The 25,552-nt window shown below is 35.4% G+C and overlaps 1 protein-coding gene across 2 annotated transcripts; it reads right to left on the reverse strand.

The window, feature by feature from the left end:
* Window positions 1-5: 5 nt before the first annotated feature.
* LOC135849527 (uncharacterized) lies at window positions 6-25,281 on the reverse strand. Of its 2 annotated transcripts, none has more exons than XM_065370018.1 (6): window positions 25,174-25,281; window positions 5,670-8,149; window positions 2,331-2,391; window positions 2,138-2,239; window positions 1,225-1,351; window positions 6-932 (listed from the first exon to the last, which is right to left on the reverse strand). In XM_065370018.1, the coding sequence occupies exons 2-5, from the start codon at window positions 8,127-8,129 to the stop codon at window positions 1,236-1,238; spliced, it is 2,739 nt and encodes a 912-aa protein (XP_065226090.1). In that variant the 5' UTR covers window positions 8,130-8,149; window positions 25,174-25,281; the 3' UTR covers window positions 6-932; window positions 1,225-1,235. The 2 variants fall into 2 exon arrangements, with proteins under 2 accessions (XP_065226090.1, XP_065226089.1); XM_065370017.1 differs by lacking the exon at window positions 25,174-25,281 and adding an exon at window positions 13,430-13,649.
* Window positions 25,282-25,552: the final 271 nt, after the last annotated feature.

The following is a 25,552-nucleotide window of genomic DNA, read 5'->3' on the forward strand; positions in this document are numbered from 1 at the left end:
TAAAGCTGGAATCAATTTTATTTATTTTAAGAAATAAAAAAGTAGATACCTACGTATTTTTTCAAATTCTCAAAATGAAAAAGACTTTACTAAAAATTAATTTAAAAAAAAAAACAAAAATAAAACTAATTGAATTGGAAATCGATGCGTTGCAAAAGTTCGATGACTTTCCGACATTTTGTTAGACTGTTGAAAAATTAAGCATGAGATCTCAGGAAGAAACTGAAATTGCACCTTATAAGCATGCACTGCGCGAGTGCGCTAATTCCAGTATCTGATTATGGAAGTGTCAATGGTAAAAAAATCACCCTTTTTTTTCTGAAGGGACCCTACTTTGAGGACCCCCTTGACATCCCCTTCTTTCAGATACATGGTTATTATTGGATTAGGTCAGTTTCAACTTGAAGGGGATTTACCTATTTTTTCATAGAGAGGAAGAACTTCGATTTGAAAATTTTTTTTAGGGCTGGTGGTCTGAACCGAGCCCAAACCTGAGCCCAAGTCTGAAACCTAGAACCCCAATCTGATAAATAAGAACCTGAACCCCAAGCCTAAAAAAATATACTATCAAATATCAATAAGGAGCACTTCAAAGTAAATAGGTAACTATTGGGAGTACCCGATATTTTTTTCTCTACTAGGTTGCAAATGTATGGTACGGACCAACTGAGGAAAACTTTTCAAGTTTATCTTTAATGTTTTCGTCATCACTTTTTGAACTTATGATTTTCTAGTCCAACTTTTACTGAATTCATCAGTGTGCTTTTGATTTTAAAGCTATGTTTTCCCGAATCGTGTCTCCATTCGATAATATTTGCGTAATTTTCAAGCTTGTCCAGAGTTTGCAATAAAAATTTGAGGATAAACGGATTTGGTTTTCCTATGGTGAGCGTTTTGTTGGCTCGTGAGTAACAGCTGCAGACAGCAATGACCTGCGCAAATCAACGAGGAACAAATTAATTTATATTTGGCAACAATCTCTCAAGTTTAACAAATTGTAGACAGTATTGACAAGACATGATAAAGAAATCTTCAGATAGCTATTTTTACCATTTTCAACAGATATTTTGCATTTTTCATTAAATTCCTAAAGTTACCTAACTTGAAAATGTAAGTACATATTATATTCGCCGAGTAGTGAACTCCAATAATTACTCGGCAAATAAGTCAATACCTACTTAGGTAAGTACCTAATCTATACATATTATGCAGTTCAGCACTTACTTATCTTGTGTTTAATCAGTCGAGTACTTTTTCAAGATGTATTGTAATGCATTAAATACATGAAGACCACCACCTTCCTGGCACATTGTTTCAAATAGTTTCTGGTCCTGTGCAACTAGCATTTCTCCTAAAAATGAAAAACCATAAACATTCAGAGTCGATATGGTAGGTAAGTTCAAAAATCTGAACGTCAGGTCCCTGATTTTTTTTTTTTACAATTCAGTATATTACTCGTACGTATATGAGTAGATCGCATTAAACGATGACGAATGATGTAAATTAAAATTTTTTGCGATTTTGCTAGCGAGAGGATAGATAGGTAACTTAGGTAAGTAATTGAAAATTTTAAGAGAATGTTGGTTGTTGAAAACTTCAAGTGGGAATAACTGAAGTTCTAATCAACTTGGCAAATTAATCTTTTTTAGTTTTTTATAATCAAAGGGTGATTGGCAATTGACATGTACCTACCTATATGATGATGAAATCAGGGATTTGAAAACGTATATAATTTGAATAAATATACTTTTCGCGTACATGAGATAGAATTCTAAAAAAATTCTAAATAATCGACCTTTTGTATTTTAGAATAATAAATATATATTATCCAAGTACACACATCAAAAAAGTACAACAGTATTCATTTATACTTTTGAGAAAGTAATTTTTGAAGATATGTCTAACTGCAGAATTTAGCCTCACAATCGTCAACAAAATTGAAATGCATCCCTAATAAGAATATTTTATCACTACCTACACATTCATTGACAGAAATAGTATGTAAATAATAAACTCTCTTCCAAAAGGAGTAACAAAATTATGGAATAAAGCGACTTTCTGCGGACATTTCGCATTTTACACTTGGAAAAATACAATGGTGTCACCTTCGTCATCAACTAATCTACAATTTACTTACCGCTGCAGGGGAATTTCTTGACTGATGTTAGTTTGAACTGCTGTTTACAGAAGGCAAAAAATGAATCGACGTTTTCGATTGACCATGTCATTGGATCACAGCCTAAAAAATAAGCAATTTGGTAAAATAAATGTAATTAGAAGTTAATATTCGCTTTGCTTTTGAGTTATGATTTACTTAAGTATAAACTTACGTAAATTAGGAAGAAGTTCATTTTCAAAATTTGGTGGTACCAACAGATCGGACTTGGGCATCTGCAAATTATTAATACATGCTTTATTGTTCGAATTTATGATAAAAAGCTGTACAGTCAGGTTCCATTATGATTTATACGTATAATCCTAATCCGAACACTCTGTATTTTCTATGTTCAATTTTGAAAACGAAGTCGCTGGAGGCTCCGAAACGACTTGAAATTCACCTACAGTCGACTTCGTAGCGTATTGAAACTAGTTTGCAGAACGAATTTCGTCTTTCCAACTCCATTTGATGGAATTTTGTGGGAATTTCAAGTTTCAAAAATCTGCTGGAGGCTCCAGAACTACTCTAAATGGTCTGCAACCGTTTCCAATCGATTCGGCAGGTAGAAAATAGGGTATATTCTAATTTTTAACATTCTAGGTCAATTTGGTAAGATTTTGATTTTTCCCTCATTTTTGGGCTAAATTTGATTTTCAAAAATTCGCCAAAAATCTAAAAAGGCACTTTGACGCTTTAAATTCTGACAGATAATGAATTTTTGCCTGCTCTTTCGATCTACCTTTCTAAGGGTTAAAAAATTTCGTGCACGTTCTACGTTAGAACGCAAAATCCTGTGATTTCGGCTGACCTGTCAATCAAAATGGCCACCATTTTGTAAGTAGGGACGTGTTTTTTTCAGGACAAGGGCTAGAAATGTTCCTTAGGACTCCTCCTTTAAGAAAAAATTTCTCCCGGAGGATCGGTAGAAGAGTGCAATTGATCCTTATGCGGGCCCTCGACTAGACATCGCACATCGGGAGTGATAAGGTTACATCTCAAAAAAGTGAAATTTTACAGGAGAGTGATTTTCTTTTTTTTAAAAACTTGATTCTTTATTTTTATCAAACTTATAATTAATTGTGAGGAATGAATAGCACCTCATTTTAAAGATCTGGTATCTTACCTTCGTTTCGCATAAGAACACTTTGAAAAATAAAATCTTAAAGAGGAAATATTTCAATGTTTGGAAAACATTTTGAGTTATAACCTTTCATTAAAGTTGATGTGGAGGCGAAAGGAAGCGTCCGAAAAAAATTCATGATAGTAAAGTTGTAGAGAATTAAATTTCCAATCGACATAATGTCGTTAGTTTTTTTCTAGAGTGCTTACAAGGGAACCTCTTGAGGTGAGGTGTCTGCCTCCGATTTGAACGGGACCGCAATTTTTGGAAAGATCATGTTCTAAAACCCCAAAATCCAAATTTTCAGCTGCCCAAGTTCATTTTTCGATTTTTGGAGAATTTTTGAAAATCCAAATAATAGACTATTTTGATGATTTATGCTTTTTTAAAAAAGCAAGTACTTGATCAGTAAAAATGTTCAAAATAAGTCCTAAAACTGATATTAACCCCCCCCCCCAATCCAAATTTCGCCATTTCCAGCCATTCTGGAGCCTCCATGCAGTGCGATTTTTAAATTTCTCCAGAATTTTCAATTTGCTCCAGTAGGCGTGAATATGAAGTTGGGCAGCTAAAAATCGAGTTGTGTGTTATATTCGATCTGTTTACCAAGTTTATCCACATTTGAGCTAATTCTGGAGCGGACATCTCAAGAGTGGTTTTTTGACCAGCTTTTTTTCAAAATGAAAATACTATTCAAAAATCAAAAATTTCCCGTTTGCGAGAAAATTTTTGAAATTTGCGCAGATCGCAGTATTTTGTCATGAACTAACCTCACGAGGGCGAATCTCGCCATTTCCAGCGATTCTGGAGGCTCCAGCGCGATTTTTCAATTTCTCCAGAATCTTCAATTTGCTCCAGATGGCGTGAATATGAAGTTGGGTAGCTAAAAATCGAGTTGTGTGTTATATTCGATCTGTTTATCAAGTTTATCTACATTTGAGCCAATTCTGGAACGGACACCTCAAGAGTGGTTTTTTTGACCAGCTTTTTTTCAAAATAAAAATTTCCAAAAATCAAAAATTTCTCGTTTGTGAGAAAATTTTTGAAATTTGCGTGAATTGCTGTATTTTGTCATTAATTAACCACACGAGAGCGAATTTCGCCATTTCCAGCCTTTCTTGGGCCTCCCTTTAATTTTTGGATATTTTTATTATGAAAAAAGCTGGTCAAAACCCACTCTTGAGGCGTCGCGTCCCCTCCAGAATCGGCTCAAATGTGAATAAATTCGTTAAACAGTTCGAGCATAACACACAACTCGATTTTTAGCTGCCCAACTTGAAATACACGCCTTCCGGAGCAAATTTAGGATTCTGGAGAAATTGAAAAATCGCGCTGGAGCCTCCAGAATGGCTGGGAATGGCGAAATTCACCCTCGTGGGGTTAGTTCATGACAAAATACAGCGATTTGCGCAAATTTCGAAAATTTTCTCGCAAACGGGAAATTTTTGGTTTTTGAATATTTTTGTTTTGAAAAGAAGCTGGTCAAAAAACCACTCTTGGGATGTCCGCTCCAGAATCGGCTCAAATGTGGATAAATTCGTTAAGCAGGTCGAGTATAACACACAACTCGATTTTTAGCTGCCCAACTTCATGTTCACGCCTTCTGGACCAAATTGAAAATTCTGGAGAAATTGAAAAATCACGCTGGGGGCTCCAGAATGGCTGGAAATGGCGAAATTTTGGGGGTTAATATCAGTTTTAGGACTTATTTTGAACATTTTTACTGATCAAGTACGTACTTTTTTTAAAAAAAAGCATAAATCACCAAAATAGTTAATTTTGGATTTTCAAAAATTCGCCAAAAATCGTAAAATGAACTTGGGTAGCTGAAAACTTGGATTTGGGGGTTTTAGAACATGCTCTTTCCAAAAATCACGGTTCCGTGTAAATCGGAGGCGGACACCTCAAGAGGTTCCCTTGTTAGTTTTTGAGTTTTTCTCAAAAAACTAAAATTTCATTATACATAATTATGTGCAAATTCATTTTTCTGAAAAGTGATCAATTTAAAAATTTTTTCCATTTGGTGCAAACCAATAAAAAATGCACTCCTTGTGACAATTTCTAACTGACAAACATTCAAAACAATCAAATCTGGTTGTTAACACTTTGTATGTACAAAATGTGCTCAAAAAAGGTGGCGTTTTTTGAGATGTACCCTTATAACTCCAAACAACTTGCAATGTTGTTGGGATTTTGAGTTAGGCCATTTGCGTTTTTTACAAGTTCTAGATAATGTACCTACCCAACTCAAAGTGTAATTTAATGCAAAAACGTCAAAATCAATTTTTTTTGAGATGTAACCTTATTACTCCCGAGGTGCGATATATACCTGCAATAAGTATTGAATTAAGCCTATATTCAATTTAAACTATAAAATGCAGGTAAGTGTACCTTATTTCTAACTTTTTCAATGAGTTGTTTCGCTTTTCTCGCCTCAAGCTGTCTCCAAGCCGTCTTAATTTCTTTTTCGTCGGTTATGTTGTTATCTTGCGCGTTTAGTTTTATCGCCGCTTCCTCCATTTCTTTGAATTCGTTGTAAAATGCCTGTACATTTTTTTGGCCCAAAATTTCTTGTTTCAGCTTTATGATAGGGACGCCGCCATCTCCATTATCGAGCACGTCCATACCAATGAGTTTATAAACTTCGAATTTTCGCTCGGCGAATAGGAGCAGATAATTACGAGCTCGACTTAAAATGTCATCGAGGGTTTCCGTTTTATCCTCTTTCGTTTCTATAATCAGAACTGTGTCGCGATGCCATATAATCGTATCAATTCGATATTTATTGGTTCGAATTACAGGAGATGTATAATCGAATGAACATTCGGTCCCTAGGCTTATGGCTGGATTCTCTCGTCTCCAGTTCAATAATGTTTCGAAGATTATATAATGTGTGGCAGCCTCGTTATTCGATGAAAACCCTAGGTCTACTTGCTCTTCGGGTATTCCATTTTTTTGGTCAAACAACTGCTTGAAATCATTTACCACATTTTCGTACAATCCTTCTGTGCTAAACAATTGTTTCAGAGATGTTTTGAGTTGAAGAAATTGATAATAATCATTGTCGGAATAAAAATAATCTCGAAATGCGACCGTCGCGTTGTCGAATGGAGACGAATAGCGATTTTGTAAATGGTAACAGTACTTATGGAGTTCGTCAACGAAATCCTCCCCAATCTCTCGATCCGGGATTGTGACATAGATGTACTCACGATAATGGGCACCCTCTCCATCATTTTGGAAAGATTTTTGATATGTGGGCTGACGTTCACTGAGGCTGAGATATCCGATAGAAAGTAATACGCCGATGGCCCATTCAATTGTTGAATCAGAGAGTGGTTTTATTATTTTATCTGCGCGTCTTAAATCAGATATTTCTTTTAATTCGTCTAACGAAGGGCTAATTGCTTTTTTGGAAACGCGAAGAATCTTGACGTCTGTTAAAAACGGCTGGAAGGCGAGTCTTATTTGAAAACTTTTGAACAATTTTGGTAACTCGGCACTGAGTTTGGCCCCTGTTTTGATCCAATATGTTCCCAATTCTTTCGCATTCAAGTAACAAATCATCGAAATTGGATTAAATGATGGACGATCTGGGTGTGTGATAGGACGGTATCCGGCATATAAAGCATGCACTCTTTCTTTGTCCGCTAACCTTCCTCTCTTATCGAGTAAGATATCGACTTCATTAGCTGTAAATCCGTAAAAAGGATAAATATTAGGTTCTTCAAACATACTCCACTCTTCAAAATTACTCAAACTTGCGAATAAATCCGCGTTAATCAGTTTGCAAATTCCCGTTAATATAACTTTGGAATACTGGTATGCGGAATTTTCGTAGCTCCGAAATGAATTGCTCGTGAAGTCTTTGAAAAATTTAATCATCAGTTTCACTTCGGGGTCGTTATGATCAACATCACCGGAAAAGAAGATTTCGTTGAAAATAATATCGTATTCATCTACCAAAATAAGTATGGGTAATTCTGGGTAACAGGTACGAATACATGTGCAGAGTAATTCCACGCTTTCGATCAAAAGTTGGTTATCGGGAGCATGCTGAAATGTATCTACAATGCGATTAAATTTTGTCAACATTTCAGCGGTTTCTTCGGTATTAATGTCACGCAATTTTTCACGTAAATATTGTTTCTCTTTAAAAGTGGTGATGATGTTTCCTCGAAAAAGTTTAAGAAACTCCTGAAATGTGAATGGTATATCCATCGTGAAATCTAAATGAATTACGGAATATTTCAATAAATGGTACTTGAGAACGGTTTGATATTCAGATATAAGAGGTGGTTCTGTCATGTCAATCATCATATTCACGTCTTGTCCATAATAATAATGTCTTTCCAGGCATTTACCTTTTTTGAAGTAATTGTACGCTAGAGTGTTTTCAGGTACCATAACTTCTCCATTTTTGTCGAGTTTTTCGGCGAACGTATGAATCATTTTCAAATTAGTGGATTTTCCCCATTTTCGTGGTCCAGTAATTAACAAATGATCCGATTCTGAATCCTCAAATATATGCTTTATTAATAAACTCTTGTCCACGATAACGTTATTTGTAATCAGTTCTTCAAAATATTCGGCATTCCTCTTTATAAGTAAATTACTTGTTTGCGTGTGAATGCTGGTCCAATGTCTAGGATGTAGAACTCGGGCAATATCGTAGTCTGTATTTGATGATTTTGTTTCTTCCGATAATGATTCGTTAGATGGTTCGCCATTGCTATTCGGTCCTACATATACTGGTGGTAAACCCAGGTTTGGATTGACAGAATTGCATGCCGAACGACCCACAAGCACTTGAACGACGAGAACGAATTTAATCCAAATATTTTCCATCATTCTCGCGTAGAAATTATGATCTATAAAAAGAAAACAATAAAAAGATAATTGTAAAGAAAATTCGTTGAAATTTATACGAAGTTACCAGTTTTAAGCACTGCTTAGTTAAATAAAAGAAAGAGGATTGTCATAGAAAAATAAATGATACTGTGGTAGGCCCAACTTCAAAAGAGGTACGAGGAGTTTACCGAGCTTGCCAGGCTCAGGGTCCTTCTAGGTGCAGATCAGGCGGAAACGTCGCCTCTGGTTCAGACATAGGTAGACATATTTAAATATTAAACTGGATCGGCAGCTTGTGAAGCAACACATATTAGAATTATTCATTTTGAAAATGCCTGATTTTGCCAAAATTATCTTCAGAAGTCTTTGTTACCTCGCAAAATGACATTCTCAGTAGTCTACTGCCCTCCTAGTATTGCAACTTATGAGAAGCATTTTATGGCGCTTCTGAGAACCTTTGGTGTCTGCTTTATTGCTGGTGGTGACTGGAATAGGGTCATTCCATGTCAACTCAACCAAAAAAAGACGATTTTGAAAGTCATGTCTTTTGATTTCGCTCAATTTTTTTTTACAATACGAGTATGTACCCACCTAGTAAGTAAGAAAGCCGTAAGCAGTTTGGTCCCACTCCCCCTCAGGGTGTGGGTGGGGGGGAGGCTTCCATTATTTTCACATTGTCTCGAGGTACTCAACTTCAGCAGCGCATTCCTCCAAAACTATTATACTTTGATCAAAACTGATTTCACAGTACGAAAGGGCATTGAATTTTGAACTTTTTAAGTACATATTTTGAAATTTCAAAATGGCGCTGTAAGTGGGAGCTACCATTTAAAATATTGAAAAAATTTCCATAGATGTACATTTTGATACTTTTTCGAAATATTTAGGTTTTGAGATGGAACTCTTGACTGAGGGGGAGCACCCCCACCCCCAATTTTGGGCGAAACTTTCAAAAGAAAATCTGGGGCATGTGATATATCGAATTGTATGTTTTCGGCGGCGCTTAACACGAATATGACGTCAGATTTTTGATTGGGCCCCATCCACGGCCCCCAGCACCTCCTCAAAGGGGGTAAAAATTTAAAAAAGTGTTTTGTTTGTGCGACACATGAAATAGTATGTTTTTGGTGACGCTGAACACGAACATGACGTCGTCAATCTTTGAATTAGCATAAAAAGTCCTTCAGAATTGAATACTGCTGTGGCACAATTCACTGAGACCTTGCAAAAGGCCGCCAAAATCGCCACCCCTCTCCCTGCTCCTACAGTGGTCATTAAGGAGTATTCCGGAGAGGTCAGATCACTGATTAGTGAAAAAAGAAAATCTGGGGGAAGGTGGCACAGCACAAGACAAGCTTGGGACAGAAAGCACTACCTGTGCAAAAAGCTGACCAGAACATTGAAGGATGAAGATGACGAGTCATTTAAGCTGTATCTACAAAGCTTGTCACCAGGCAGTGACTCTGATTATTCACTATGGAAAGCCACTAAGAAAATAAAAAGACCTCTGGTAATCACCCCACCAATTAGAAAGGAGAATGGAACTTGGGCTATAGATCCAAACTAGAGAGAGCCGAGACATTTGCTGATCACTTGGAAAGTGTATTCAAACCTCGCTAGATTTATGCTCCCCCCTCCAGCATACTCCTTGGAGTCCATGGTGGCGCCGCTTCCCCCACTCTTCCAACCAGTTGAGGTGGCTCATGAAATCAATGTAAATCTTAAAAGAAGGAAAGCTCCGAGGATTGACCAGATCAATGGCACTATGCTGAAAGAGTTGCCTAAGATGGGCCTAACTCTCTTGACAATCTTATTCAACACAATTCTTCAGCTGGGAGTGGTGCCAGATGCTTGGAAGAAAGCAAAAGTCATCATGGTCCTTAAGCCAGGCAAACCATCCAACATTTCCAGATCTTATAGGCCAATTTCACTGCTCTCAACTCCTTCTAAACTGTTTGAGAAACTGCTCCTGAAGCGTTTGGTTCCAGTGTTTGAAAAAGTCATTCCTAATTTCCAGTATGGATTCAGGTGCAAACACTCTACAATTGATCAGTTGCACAGAATCACTCTAACAATCAGTAGAGCACAGGAGGAAAAAAATTCTGCACTGGCAGTACTGGCACATTCTTGGACATTTCCTAGGCTTTTGATAAAGTCTGACATGAAGGCCTGAAGTACAAACTGAGTAAAGTGCTCAGAGGTGTATACTTTAATGTGGTTGCCTGATATATCAAAAACAGGAAGTTCTGTGTCTCTCAGGGAAGAGTTAGTTCATCCATGCGACCCTGCCAGCCACTGCCGATGCTACTGCCTGTGTCAACGAAGTTGCTGACACAGAAGTACCCGAAAATGAACCGGAGGTAAAAGAAGCAATAAAGGAAATGACCTGGGTGGACGATATTCTGTCAGGAGCTGCAAACGTTCAAGCAGCCATCGAAAAGCGCAAAAAATTCACAACACGCTTATGAAAGCTCAAGGTCAGAATCGACCAAATACTTAGGTATGCACTTAGATTCTTGCCTCACTTGGAGTAAACATCTTAACTCGAAGAATCTGTAAATCAAAGAGAAAATACACAGTCTGTACTGGTTATTGGGACCCGGTCTGAGCAGAGCATCAAAGCTAAGCGAATGGTGTATCTTGCCATAATCAACCAATTTGGATTTATGGCATTGGTGTATGGGGCTGTGCTAGCAAGTCCAACATTGACATCATTCAAAGATGCCAGAATTTAATTCTCCATCACATAGTTTGTGCCTACCGTTTTGAGAGAAACGAGTCCATTCACCATGATCTCAATATAGAGACAGTAGAAGAAGCAATCCAAAGATTTGCAGTTAAACACAAACTCTGATTGTCCAGACACTGCAACCCCAGGCAATCAAATTGTTGGACACATCATAAGAAATAAGACGACTCAAAAGATACAGGCCAACTGATCTGCCGATCCGATATTTATAGTAAGTATTTGAAGCGAGGCCAACAGACGACTGATACTTCACCACCACGATTTTTACCTATGTCAATGTACAGATAGATGCCGCATATGCTGGCAGTGGCTGTGTAAATATTAAAAAAAAAAAAAAAAAGAAGTCCTTGTTATGTTTCTCGCCAGAATTTTCTGCAAAATTCTATTTTTTACTAAATTGTCAAAAAATCTCGTTCATGTCAAAACTGCAAAGAAGTTCCTTTTTTGTCAAAATTATAAAAAACGCCTAACTTTTGTAAAAATTGCCAAGAAAAACTCCTTCTTTTTGCCAAAATGTTCAAAAAATTCTGTTGCCAAAATTGGCAAAAATTCTTGCTTTCATTTTTATTGTGGTTATCAAAAAAAATTTGTTTCTTTTGCCAAAATAAATCAATTATTGTAAAAAAAACTTCTGTTTTTAGCCAACATTTTTTAAACTCCTAATTTTTGTCAAAATTGTCTTCAGATTCTGCTTTTTTGACAAAATGTTGCAGGCAATGGCCTTTTTTTTGACAAGTTATCCAAAAAATTCTGTTTTATGCTGAAATGGTCGATAAAATCCTGTTGTTGACCGAAATAGTCCGAAAGTACAGTTCTTGCAAAAGTTGTCAAAAAGTCATAAACGTTTGTCTGAAAAATGCTGCTTTTTCCATTTTAAAAATCAATCTTCGTAATTTTATATTTTTCTTCTTGATTCTGGGTCATTCCACGTCAATTGGGCCAAGAAGTGGTAGGGGGTTCGGCGATTTTTTTGAAATTTTTCCTGTGGAAAGACCTTCCGAAGGGATGACCAATGGCGCAAATCGCAGCCCTCTAGCCCATTTTTAAAGGCAGCCAGGGGGTGTCAAAGTTTTCAGTAATCCTATTTCAGCAGTGGATTACTTACTCAAAATAACCGCGATACCTGCCAAAATGGAACTTTTTCTCATAGTTAGGGGTTTTGAAACGCTTTTTGGTAATATCATGAAAATCAGTGTTGCCACTTTTTTTCGTACAAAAAATTAGTTCGAAAAGTTTCGAAACGTAGTTTTCATATCGTTCCGACTCTCAAAAATTCTGAAAAAAATGCTTTATGGACAACTTTTCATGCTAAGCAACATATTAAAAAATTGAGATGGCACCAAGTTGCAAAGTCGATTTTAAAAAAATTTAAACTTTGCGAAAAAATGCGATTTTTTGATTTAAAACATGAAAAAAAGTTTTGATTGGTGAAGTGGACCCATTTGACTCCTATTTTTACGTATCTGTTAAAAAAGTTGAAAAAATCCTTTCACTCGATAAAATGAACTCCTCGCAAAAAAATCAAATTCGAAAAGACTCAAAAAATGAACAAATTTTCATTTTTTTGTTGTGAGTGTAATTTTTATCAACTTTTTCACGAAATACGCCAGAAAGAGGTCAAAATAAGACAACTGAATAAATTTAAACTTTTTTTGATAATTGAAATTGAAAATTGAATTTTTTCGAATTTTGATTTTTTTGTGAGGAAGTTATTTCATCGAGTGAAAGGGGTTTTCAACTTTTTCCACAGATGCGTAAAAATAGGCGTCAAATGGGTCAACTTCACCTATCAAAACTTTTTTTCAAGTTTTAAATCAAAAAGTAGCATTTTTTCGCAAACTTACAATTTTTTTAATCGACTTTGCAACATATTACCATCCCAATTATTTAATATTATGTTGTTCAGCATGAAAAGTTGTCCATAATATATTTTTTTCAGAATTTTTGAGAGTCGGAACGAAATGAAAACTACGTTTAGAAACTTTTTGAGCTAATTTTTTGTACCAACAAAAGTGGCAACACTGATTTTTGATATCACCAAGAAGCCTTTCAAAACCCGTAACTATGAGAAAAAGTTTCATTTTGGTAGGTATCGCGGTCATTGAGTAATCCACTAAAGAATTGGATGATATATTAGGATCACTGAAAACTTTGACACCCCCTGGCTGCCTTTAAAAATGGACCAGAGGGCTAGCTGCGATTTGCGCCATTGGTCATCCCTTCGGAAGGTCTTTCCACAGGAAAAATTTCAAAAAATTCGCCGAACCCCCTACCACTTCTTGATCTAATTGACATGGAATGACCCTTTATACAAGTCCAAGAAATTTTTGGAAGATGTTTGAATTGTAGGAGAATTAACCTATAGCAAATATTTATGCATATATACGTATAGAATTTTACAAACAATTTTTTTGTTTCAAATTTTCCGGCAAGGACAAGATCAGAATTTTTCTCTAAAATTTGCTCTATTGCTGTTTCATCATCGCGAATTTGTTTCAATTTCTATGTGAACGTAGATAGATATTATAGGTACATGTACATACATACTTACATCTTGTTTATGCTTACAATTAATTAACGCGAATAAGGCTAGAATGTGGAAACAGAGGACTGTGACTGCACGTATAAGCAATCGTTGTCCGAAGGACTAGTCAGAGATTCATAATTTTCATATCAATATCATATCTATAAATTTAAATCGCAGATAAAAATTTGATGAAAAAATATGGACGATGAAATAAATTAGGCACCCATACATATCTTCTGCAACTTATTAGAAAAGTTATCAGAAAGTAATATCAAATTTAATGACTGAGTACCTACTATGTACTTCATTGAATGAAAAAAATGCTAGCTATTTATTCTCATTTATGAACCAACTCAAAGATCAAATGAAAGAAAAAATAAATACTTAACAAAACTTTAAAGCTGGAATCAAAATATCACACGATTGATTTAAAACATTTTCAATCGAATTATTAATGAACTAGAATATTCGGCAATAAAGTTGGAATTTTTTTTCATATTTTGTTTTTCTGAAATTGGCAACGATGGTAAAAAATTTACATTGGTGCGCTCAAAAATATTTCCCAAGTGTCAGAAATGCAAACTTTCGTTTCGATGTTTCTGCACAATTCAGGGAAATATTTCAGAAGACGAAAATTCAAAATACGCATTCAAGTTACCCAAAAATAAGCATTGTCGACGCAGAATCTCATCTATACCAACGGGTTCAGTAAAAACTAGAGCGAAAACACCACAATTTTTTTTCTCGAAAATTTCCCGCTTTGAGGACTCAGATGACCTACCGTATACCTTGAAAATCCCCTCCAGGGTGTCCCATCCAACAACTCCAGTGCTTCTGAATAAATATGTATCTATGCATCGTAAAATGTACCTACGAACTGATGAGCCAAACCATACTGCCTCAACCTATCGCGAAATAATGATATCACATACTACAACTTGAAAAGATCTTTACTACATATAACTTACTAAGAAATAACAGGAAAATAGCACAATGAACAAATATCCGCACCATCTTATTAAATTTCAGTACACGGAAATTTTTTTTAATAAAAATCACTATTTCAGTATAGTGACCGGATCCCATTCAAAAATGATGGTGATTTTTACTCAGCCAAAAAATACATTTTCCCTAAAGATTAGGTAAAATTTATTACTCTCATAGTAAAATTTACTAATCTCATAGTAAAAATCACAATATTTTTGAATGGGATCTGGTTACTGTGTGAAATAGTAAAAATTATTCATAATTTTGTTTCCGTGTACATTTAAAATTTAATAATCAGAGGCGTCGCGCTCCAATTTTTCTGGGGGGGGGGAGGGGTAGGTATATTGGGTACAAAAATGCCGAATGAACAGTGGCGTAGCCAGGGTTTTCCCAAGGAGGGGGCAAAACCAGATTTTTAGGCATGAAAAATCGAAATTAGAGGTAATTTTCTGGAAACCTAAATATCAATTTCACCAATTGAAGAGCTCTATTCCAAAGTGGGTAAGTCATTTTCCCCCCAAAAAATGCGTTTAAAGTTTTTGATGCTGAAATTTGTTCCGTTTCCAAAGGTCGGTGCATCTTTCCTTTCTTTGGACATAGAACAATTGCTTGTAGAAAAATTTATAGAGCTCTTCAATTGATATAACATAACATTCATGAATGACTAGGTAATGAAAATTTTTATTATTTTTTGGATTTTTGGAGGCCTCGTATGTGAAATCTATGTACCTTAAAATAAGAAACAATTTGCCCGAGCGAAGCGAGGGTGAGAGCTCCCGCGAATTGTCATTTTGAAACGTCTAAAATGAAAGTTTGATATAGTTAATTCTAGCATGATTTGGATATGGAAATATTATCATAATAATTGCTTTGGAGAGGAGACTAAATATCACTACGTAAGTAGTAAACATTATCACTATACCTGGCTAACTTGAGAGTGTCGGAGAGCTTAGAAATCATTGCCAATCAACTATATGCACATAAGTCTATATCAAATAATAAGTCCACCAATCGATACAACGTGCCAATATGATTTATTATTATAAAACAGACCAGAAGAATATAAAATAACCTAAATTATTTCATATTGTTAATGTGGACACAGGTCCATATTATGCGACTCGCGCTAATGGAGTAAATAGGGTTGACATATAAATACATAAATATAAATATACCCTACACTTTGCCTATTTGTGGAGAAAGGGATTTCTTCTCAATATCCACAAATAGGGGCAACTTGTATAATTAAGTTTGATGACTTACTCATCAGGTACGCATACTGTCTATGTTTTCTGCCTCTTTCAGTGGCTGTCCCCAATAATAGTCAGCGTTGGCAGAAATGTATTACACAAAATACCCTTTCAGACGAGAAGCATGACCGGTGCCTGGGAAGATCGGCTCCATGCCCAATGATATCGCGAGGAAATAGTTGACTTATTTCTGACGCAGAATAATTTCAAATTAACCACTATATGTAGTGGGCAACATCGGGATAAAAAGGGGAGAGGCACCCTTATGGGACGCCTCATCAACCTATCACATCTAATGGGTTTCATAAATACAAAGTACACATTGTGACGAAGCACCAGAGAGCTTAAGATACCTGTGCTAAGTAATTTGGCTCTTGATCACGATGCATTATATATGCATTGTGCTCGGCGCATCTTCATAAAACATAGTTCCCTAGAAGTTAACACATTCCCACCACTAACGTTTCTGTATAGTAGGTATTCATATATTGCCTACTTACTAGTTATCTGTTTAATAACTACTTATGTAGTTGGGCCATATCTCACCATATCATATGCCCCCCGTGGGGTTACCTTAATTTAGCAAAATATTGAGGAAATAAAAATGATGGGAGATAGGCCTCACCCCCTTCCCCTCCTTATCCTAGTGAGGCTATAGCTCACCCCTGCCCCCTGTTACTTGCTGCGATTGCAGGCTATTTTGAGTTGACAGGAAGGGTCGAAAGATGGGTGGGGGCATGAATTGTGGAAAACAAGGGTCACCACTTGTATTCCTGCATCCCTGATAGTAACTGAATGTCAGTGAGCAAATTCGAAAACTTGACACACCAACAAGCAGTCAATATACAGGAGATACATTAGCAAGGTCAGTGACCCTAAACATGTCCACAAGAATGACTAGATGAGGTGGTGTGGTATCGTGTTTTTGTGGGAAATACAAAGTTTTAGAGTTCAAGATTTGTTGAAGAATTCTAACTAGAAAAAAAAAAAAAATGATGAAGTGTGATAGAGTACAGTGATTGACTATCATTTTGAAATTTCAAAAATGGGGTCAGTCAAGGAAGAAACCTACTTAGCACGGTATCTCTTATTTCAAGTACAAAGTACAGCAGGTAGGTGCTAGGTATGTACTTATGAATGTATGAAACTAATATGTAGATTGTTTTTGAAATTTGTAACAAATTTTTTGTTATAATTTTTCTTTTTGTTGCAGGTTTTTAGCTTTTTCCAGAAATCCGGGATCTTTTGAAGTTAGTCTATGCATTTCACTTTTAGTATAATTTTTATAATAAGTGTCCTGCAACTGTATTAATTTTTGTCTTTTTTATGTGTGCTTCAGAAATTGCAGTTCAAAGAATTCCAGAAATTTTTGAAAAGAAGAAGAATCCAAAAAGAAGATAGAAATCTGGGTCATATTCGCGACGATATCATTCGAAGGTAAGACATTGTCTATTTCAGCTTATCTTTTTGGTTCTAAGACTACATCAAAATTTATGTTTATCGTGATCTATACTAATCTGCTTTTGATTTTTTGTATAGAAGTAAAGAAAGAAGAATTTCGATTTCAGTAAAAATGTGGCTTTCGATTGAGGCTTGACGAAGATAATGTAGAGAAAGACACCATCTAAGAGACAGCTGGACCATTATGCGACCTTATCATTGTATACAGGTAAGTCAAAAAAAAATATATATAAATAAGTAATTAGGACTAAATTAGTAATAATAATATGATAACTAGTAGGTATAAATAATTTAGTGCAGCTTTCAAGAAAAAAAAATTTCGTAATAAAAATAAAAAAAAATTAAAATTAAAAAAAAATGGTTTTAACTGTGTAAGGAAAGTGATGAAGAAGTCGATATGACAAGAGGGGAAAAAATTTAAAGTACAATGGTGGAAAATTATACTTTTTGCGGGTTGGAAAAGAAGGTCTGGATCTATTGCATAAGGAAGAATAGTGATTATCAGAAAAATATTAAAATTTAAAAAAAATTGAAAAAGAGAAGAAAAAAATTGAATAAAACTAATGCTAATTTGTAGCTGTTGCTTATCCGTAAAAGGTACAATTGACACACCATCTTTTATATAGAGTAATTTTTTGCAGCTTATACATTATTGTTAATGAAGATATTTTATAAAGATAATTAAAATATATTGATTATCCGCATGTGTTTTAATTCTGGTGTTTTTTATCCGTATTTTTCATGTTGGAGAAAATGGAAATCATCGTAGAGCGTATCCTGGAGTGCAAAGCTTATCTGTGGAGGTCATGGTACTAGGTCACATGGTTTACTCTTAAGTATGCGTCGTGAAAGCTATTGGAGTGAAAACATAAGGCAAGTTTTTCTCATATTTTTAAGTATTAATTAGTTTTTATTTTTAGGTAGTAAAATTTTGGTTGTCCAAAAGAAAGGAAAGAATTTTGGTGGAAAGAAAATTTAAAACTTCTCTTACAGCAGAATAAGAATGATTTTAAATAAAAAAAATTTTGGAATGAAATTCAAAGTAATTTTTTAATGGTCAAAATTTTGGGTCTCATAATTTGCTATTGGTTAGTTTTCAGTAAATGTTAGGAAGATGTGAAGGTTTAAAGAGTAAAATATGTGCGCTTTGTTACTTGTATCTCGAGGATTGGCTTTAGTCTCTAGAGATTAAATCCATTACCGTTTTGTATTTGCAATGATGGTCGTTTGGCTACATCGTATTTCTGAAATAAGAAGTCTTGATTACCTTGCAACAAGAACGATTGTATAATTATTGTCAAAAAACAAGTACAAATTTAACGTAGTCATTCGAAATTAATAACTTAGCTGATATTTCTAAATTACACACCTTGATATTCAAAAGGACAATCAATATTTTGCCAATAAATAAATAAATTACATTAATATTAATAATACATACCCTACATAATTCACAAATTGTCGTCGTTAACAAAAGAGAACATGAGTATGACAACAAAAAATAAAAATAAAAATTGGTGTTTCAAAAGAAATAACTTAGTTAGTAGCAAAATATAATAGGTCTTTTACTCGAAAACAAAAGAGAGAATGAAGAGCTAAAAAAGGAAATGAGCGATAGAAAAATATCAAAATAATACCACAGGTTAAAGAAAAGAGGGTTGAATACTTTTTATTTATAAATAATATTATTGTCTCCTGACTGTTCGTTGTTGCAATCATCTTCGCTGGAGAAATATTCTACTGCGGTATTAGCCTAGAATTGATTAGAGCGGTCCTCTTCTTCGTCTTCTTCTTTTACCGTTTCATCGAAAAATGTATCATTATAAAATTCTGCATTGTGATTTTCACATTTTATGAACAGAACTTTTTCTGAATATGGGAAAGGGTTAATCGGTTCTTCGGCTGTTGTGTTGTTGTTCGAATTCTCCGGTGGTACAACTTGAGAATTTACAGCTTCGTGCGGTGGAGAGGTGACTGTTAATTTGGCTGCAAGTGGTTTGCGCACAAATGGGGGAAAACATAACTCGTTTGCGCACAGGAAACTTAGGGACATATAGGGACAATACGACTCATTTGTGCACATATTTTCCTTCTCACTTTTATAGGCTTAGGACTGCCTGCTTTATTGGCAGGCGTGATTAAAAATATATGCGTGAGTAGTAAGTAGTAAGTAGGGAGATAATATGATTCATTTAAAATTCAAACGGAAGTAGGGTGACATCGTTGTCCTAAAATCGATAGATATTTGCTGATGGTGATTTCTTTATTTTTGTACCGCTCCAAAGTTGACCTCAAAAATGTTTCTTTCTCTTTCATTTCTTTCCTGACATAATTAGAAGCACCTTGTCGAATGGAATTAATTTTCAGATCAGTCTCTTGCTGTACTTGCAGTATGACGTCAGAAACTGCATAAATATTTGGATGTGGGTGGTAGAATTGACCGTTGAAATGGGAGTGAAAACTTTCAACCACATTTGTTGTTTGAGGAGACAAGTCTGGTTCTGTTGCCCAAATATCAACAAAAAATTTTCAACTATTTTCCAACCTCTGATTCTTTGCTTTGGTACTCCTGCAGCAATATATGGTTTTTTGAATGTGCCTGAACCAGGATTAGCCTAAATGGAACTTACAAACTCTTATTTTACACTCCGGAAACAACGACTTGACAGCATTATGAGCAGCTTTTTTGAAATCAGCGCAGAAAGTACGAATGTTCAAGGTCTTTCCCAAGTACTGATGGCACAAAGCACTTGTAGTGATTCATTCGATGAATCTAAAAAGCTACGAACTATGTACAATTGCATACATGTGCGCAAACGAGTTGTGGTCACTACAGCTACCCTGTGCGCAAACCACCTCTACCTGCTGCGGTCACTTTAACCCATCTGTGCGCAAACGAGTTACGGCCGTTAATTTTGCAATTTTTGTTTCTACCTGCTCTTGTTCAAGTTTTCTTTTATCAGTGAGTTTTTTGTTCGTGAGCTGCGTGTGGGCTTTTTTAATCGATATTATTGCAGCATTTCTTCGTCTGATCTTTATCGGTGTGGCCATAGAGCTAAGTATCTCTTTTCCATTCAGTGACTCTGTCATGGTAATTTCAACATTTTCATTTGTCTCCATGTTTTCAACTGGTGGAGGGACCATAGAAATGATCATAGAAGAAGAAGCAGCAGAATTAACCGTAGATGTAGAACTCTGTTGTTCGATACAATACAGGGTGGAAGGAGTTGATGCGTTTGTGGTTTCAGGCGAAGGATTGATCGCTGACATAGAACTCGGTTGATCGGTATTTTCTTCGGTATTTCTTGACGATGATGGTTGAGATTGGGAGTTTTGAAATTGGTTGACTATCGATTGCATCGTATCTTCTTGTTCAATTCCTTCAATCGGCGTCGGATCTTTTACTTTCTTTTTTAATTCAGGAATGAACCTTTCTTTCAGCGCTGCAATAATGGGCAGGTAATCCGCATCATCATAATATGGTCCGAATTCATCGAAATGTGCAGGTCTTGAGTGAAGGTCGGCGAACATTCCATCGATTTTTATCGTTACACCATCAAAATTCTCGACCCAGTGGTGCTCTAGAGCCAGACTGAAGCGATCAAAAATTTGAGAATCGAAAGAGGAGTGAGGGATAAGGGGGACGAGGTAAGCTTCGCGAACGTTGGCATTGTTGAGGATTATTCCGAGCATTCGTAAAGTTTCTTTGATTTCATCTTCAGCTGTTCGTCGGAGAATATCGGCGTGACCGATGGCAATCATGATTCGAGCTGGTAATACTTCCCATGAGCCAAGATATTCAGTAATGTTCGCCAACAACAGGTCCCTGCGGTACATGTCTGTATCGAGAATTCCGGCGAATGGCCGTCTTTGTTCAAGTATGTTGGCAATAGCCTGCATATGCCCGTCCCCGATCATCAAGATGTTAAAAGTAAAATAAACGCTTCGAAAAATATTTGGTCCGTGCGCGTAGCCAGCAGCCGTGAAGTATTTTGGGTAAGAATTTAGCGGGTAAAATGGCTGTATTTCTGACGAGTGCGTGTGCCATCGTTTCCAATATCTTTGGTGGTAGTCCCCTTTGTCTGCACTGGTACCTTTAACCTGCTTCGGCATTCCAGTTTTTGGGTCAATTTCTGTTTTTGGTTTTGGTGACGGTCCTTTCATTGGAAAGCGGGGTTCCTTGGGTGTTTGTAAGGCGTTTCGCGTATTGTAACAATAATAACTGTTCACATTCGTAGAACTGGAGCGATGATTCGTAGGTCGGGTTCGAGCATTTCCGTTAATGTTGTTCGTAGCCATAGAGCTGAAATGATTATTTGTCAGTTTATCCCTCAGATCGATATTGGGGATGTTCGTCGTGTATCGTCGGTAAGATATTGTCCTGGCACGATTATCTATTTCAGTAATAATTGGTTGTGGCTGGAATCTGGTGGAATGTACAAAGAGAGGGCGTCCATCCGATGTATGTTCGATATGAAAAGTGGAATGGATTTGGACTGGAAAATAACTGGGAAATTTCGGGGCTGGATATCGGTTAGCGTTGACCGGCACAAAATCATCAGTTATATTTGATTGGGGTTTATATAGAGTTGCTGGATTCCTCTCCGTACATAATTCAGTGGAAATATGCTGTCGTTGGATTGCCAAGTTATACCGGGCCTTGATCTCGCGGTTTTCCATCTTCATTAGCGCCATACGATGTGCAAACAATGCTATTTGGTCATCTCTATGATTTAATTCATGGTCATTACCCTGAAGGTTGGGCAGATTGTTTCCAACTGGTTGCTGGATAATTGCTACATCGCTCATTGACAGTCGTTGGCTACAATGAGGGTTTATGCATGGCATAATGACTTGATTTCTACTATTTCTTTCTGGTTGATCTCGCATCATTGCTGCCAAGCAGCGTTGATGGTATAGGTGCTGGCATTTTACCATATACGTAGCGTTTTCTTCATTTAATGGGATTACTGGTTCGTTGCAATATTCACATCTATCCTGCTCCATAATGAAGAAGGAGGAATAACAAGATCTGTGTATAAAACAAAAAATGGCATCAATTATAAAATTGGTATACTCTAGAGTATCTAATTTTATCATATATGCGGGGAGAGAATCTTTATTTAATATGTATTTTGGGGTATTAATGGAGATTGAGGGTTGTTCATACCTTTTATGCGCTTTATTACGATGGTACTCTTTTGTTTTATTAAACTTTTACGACAAAGAAAAAAACATCAAATCTAGCTTCGACAACACTATTCGATCGCAAAATTGCTTCTGTCGAGGTGTTTTTATTTACCGGTGATAACTGTTGAAACTGAAAATGTGATATGAAAAAAATCCCAGAGAAATTGTTTACATTTGTTGATAGGTTCTTTAGTGCGAACCAATCGCGTTGCTGCTTTTACCTAGTATCTGTACCCGAAATGGTAATGGGATGCGCGCAACAAGTATTCCTCAACATCTCAGCTGTTTTTATTTTGGTGGTAATATGACAAAATTTTCAAAGTTTAGTTTAATGAGTAATGGCCGAAAGAAGGATTTTAGTTAATTTTGATTCGTGTGATATGTTTTTTGGTTAAAAAAAATAATAATGTTTGATTAGGTTATAATTATGCATATTTTTGAAAGTATTTCTAATCACCCGGATTGACCTTACTTCTAAGTATGATTTTAATAAGTACATATCTATACATTGGGGCGGCTGTAATGGCATTCATTAAAATATACATGATTCCTCGTTCTGAAACTCATATGGCGCATATTTATGTTTCCATTTTTGACCCCATAGGTACATACACATCTCGGTCCAAACGCGACGTGGATGCTGGACTTTGGAAAATTACTGAATCGTATTCTGCGTTCGATTTACTCTCGACGTGTCCCTTTTGCTCAGTTAAAAGTGTACTCCAAACGTGAAAAAATTAATTGTAAAAAATGACACGAATCCTTATGGGAAAAATACACGCTCTAAGGTTGCTAAAGCAACGATGTTTTTGACATTTTTTTCAAAATTGTAACATCATTGATTTCAACGATGAAATTATTTTCTTCCACATACCTAATATATAAATGATTCGTGACCACAGGCCACTTTCCTATTCTACGTAATTTTTTGAAGCAGTTTTCAAGGAGAAAATCGCAAAAACCACGATCAAACTTGGGTGTACGAATATTTTCATTACTGACTGTATGCAGACAAGCGTTGTCCAGCGTAAAGAAATTATAGACTTTAAGAGAAGAAAATGTACGAAACGTTAAAAAAATTAGTTGATTTATTGAATTTCTAAAAAATTCAATTAATAAACTATAATTTTTTGTTCAACGTTTTTTTGCTCTATTAAATTTTAATTATGAGTTTGTCGTCAACATTTTCAGAAAAAGTGTGGCAGTGTTTCAACTTGATATAAAAATTGAAAAACAAGAATGTATGAAGTTGTATACCTAATAGGTACCTCTACCTACCTACTTATTATTTGTAAGGTTGTTAGGTATGACATGAGAAGAGTTTCCTCATTTGATGAAAAAATAAATAGATAAATTTTTTCAAAATTACAATGCCAAGAGTATATCTTCTTGTGGAAAGTTAATTATTGTTAGCGATAGAAATCGATTAAAAATTCAATAAAATTTTGTCACAATTAAAAATTAAAATGTTAGCTACCTACATCCTTCTGCGAAAAATTTCGATTTTTTTTGTGTAATCTGTCTGGATGAAAAATTGTCTTTGATAATTCTAAATAAAGAGTAGGGTGGCCCATTAGCAAGGTACCGTTCTCCAAAATTGTTGAATATTTGAAAAAAAAATTTTTGTCTTTTAGTTTTCCGCAGTTACCGGACGAACCGTACGTCCTAGTGAATATCTGATGACAGTGATCTGAAAGAGAGTTTAATTTTCTACAATTTCTTTATCTCAAAACGTTTGTAGGACGCTTTACTCCAAATTCAAAGCTATCCAGCTTCGAAACAAAGCGTCCTACGAAAATTTCTTACCTATCATCGAAATTGTAGAGAATTAAATTTTCTATCAGATCACTAGCTGTCATCAGATTTTCACTAGGACGTACGGTTCGTCCGGTAAATGTGGAAAACTAAAAGACAATGAAAAATTGTCATGTTTTGCAAATCTGGTTTCTTGCTAATGGGCCTCCCTTTCCATTGATTTTTTTTTTTAAGCATTTGAAGATAGGTAGGTAACAGAACTCAGAAAAATTAAAAATATCGTGTAACATATCATTAGCTATGTTTTTCGGAAAGCTAAGTTTAAAAACCAACGTCGCTTGTTGATCTGTCCCAACTTCGATGTTTTAGGCTAGGTATACCTACTGCTATATGTACCACTCCCATAAGTTATTTTAAAAAAATCAAATCCCTACAAGTTTAACCTCAAGAAAAAACCTAAAAAGAAGTGTATTGCATGGTGGAATACTGCCTGCCAAGCTAAATATAATAAAACAAAAAAGGATAGCTTTAAAACTATTCGGAGAATATCGCACATTTGATCATCCTTATGATTTATAAAGAAATGCGTGCATATGCTCGCCGGATAATAAGACATAGTAAGCACATGTAAACAATAATCATGGCACTCATTTATTTCAACAATCAACTCTAAAACTCCTGTTAAAGAATTTTGGATGAAAATGCAAATTTTTCACGGTTTTATTTCATGATTTCATTAATCACACTCGGTAAAAGTGGGTAAAAGGCAGTAATGCAACCATAAAATAGGTGCTGAATTCGATAAATTATCAATTTTACCATTATTATTTCCAAATTTTCATGTTATTTGCGAAAAAATTGCAATAATTTCCAAGCATTTTATCCCTAAAAATGAAGAAAAATCCCAAAAAATTACAAAATCCTTGAAGAATCCCAGCATACTTTTCAAAACCTTCAAAAATCCTTTAATTTGTGGGAAATTGATCTCTTTTCATATCATAATTTATTTCTGGCAAGGGCAAGCTCAGAATTTTTCTCTAAAATTTGCTCTATTGCTGTTTAACCATCGCGAATTTGTTTTAATTTCTATGTGAACGTAGGTAGATCTTATATGTAGGTACTTACATCTTGGTCATGCTTACAATAAATTAACGCGAATAAGTTTGAATACGCAAACGTATAAAACGGCGACTGCACGTATAAGTAACTAATCACTTGTCTGAAAGACTAGCCAGAGATTCATAATCTTCATATAAATATCATATCTATCTATAAATTTAAATCGCAGATGAAATTTCGATGAAAAAACATGGATGATGAAATAAATTACCGATACATATCTGCAACTTACGTAGAAAAGTTATATCAGAAAATAATATCAAATTTAATGACCGAGTACTTACTACTTTATTGAATGAAAAAAATTCTAGCTAATATTTATTCTCATTTATCAACCAACTCAAACATCAAATGAAATTCAACATTGAAGATTGAATATACGAAT

The sequence above is a fragment of the Planococcus citri genome, chromosome 5, assembly GCF_950023065.1.
Source record: "Planococcus citri chromosome 5, ihPlaCitr1.1, whole genome shotgun sequence".
Lineage (NCBI taxonomy): Eukaryota > Metazoa > Arthropoda > Insecta > Hemiptera > Pseudococcidae > Planococcus > Planococcus citri.

Bases quoted from the DNA above. Each gene is read 5' to 3' on its own strand.
- LOC135849527 (XM_065370018.1), bottom strand. From the start codon at position 8,129: ATGATGGAAAATATTTGGATTAAATTCGTTCTCGTCGTTCAAGTGCTT. The intron at 2,392-5,669 runs GTACACTTACCT...AATAATTTGCAG, and splicing joins TTGAAAAAGTTAGAAATAAG to ATGCCCAAGTCCGATCTGTT. The intron at 2,240-2,330 runs GTAAGTTTATAC...CTTATTTTTTAG, and splicing joins TGAACTTCTTCCTAATTTAC to GCTGTGATCCAATGACATGG.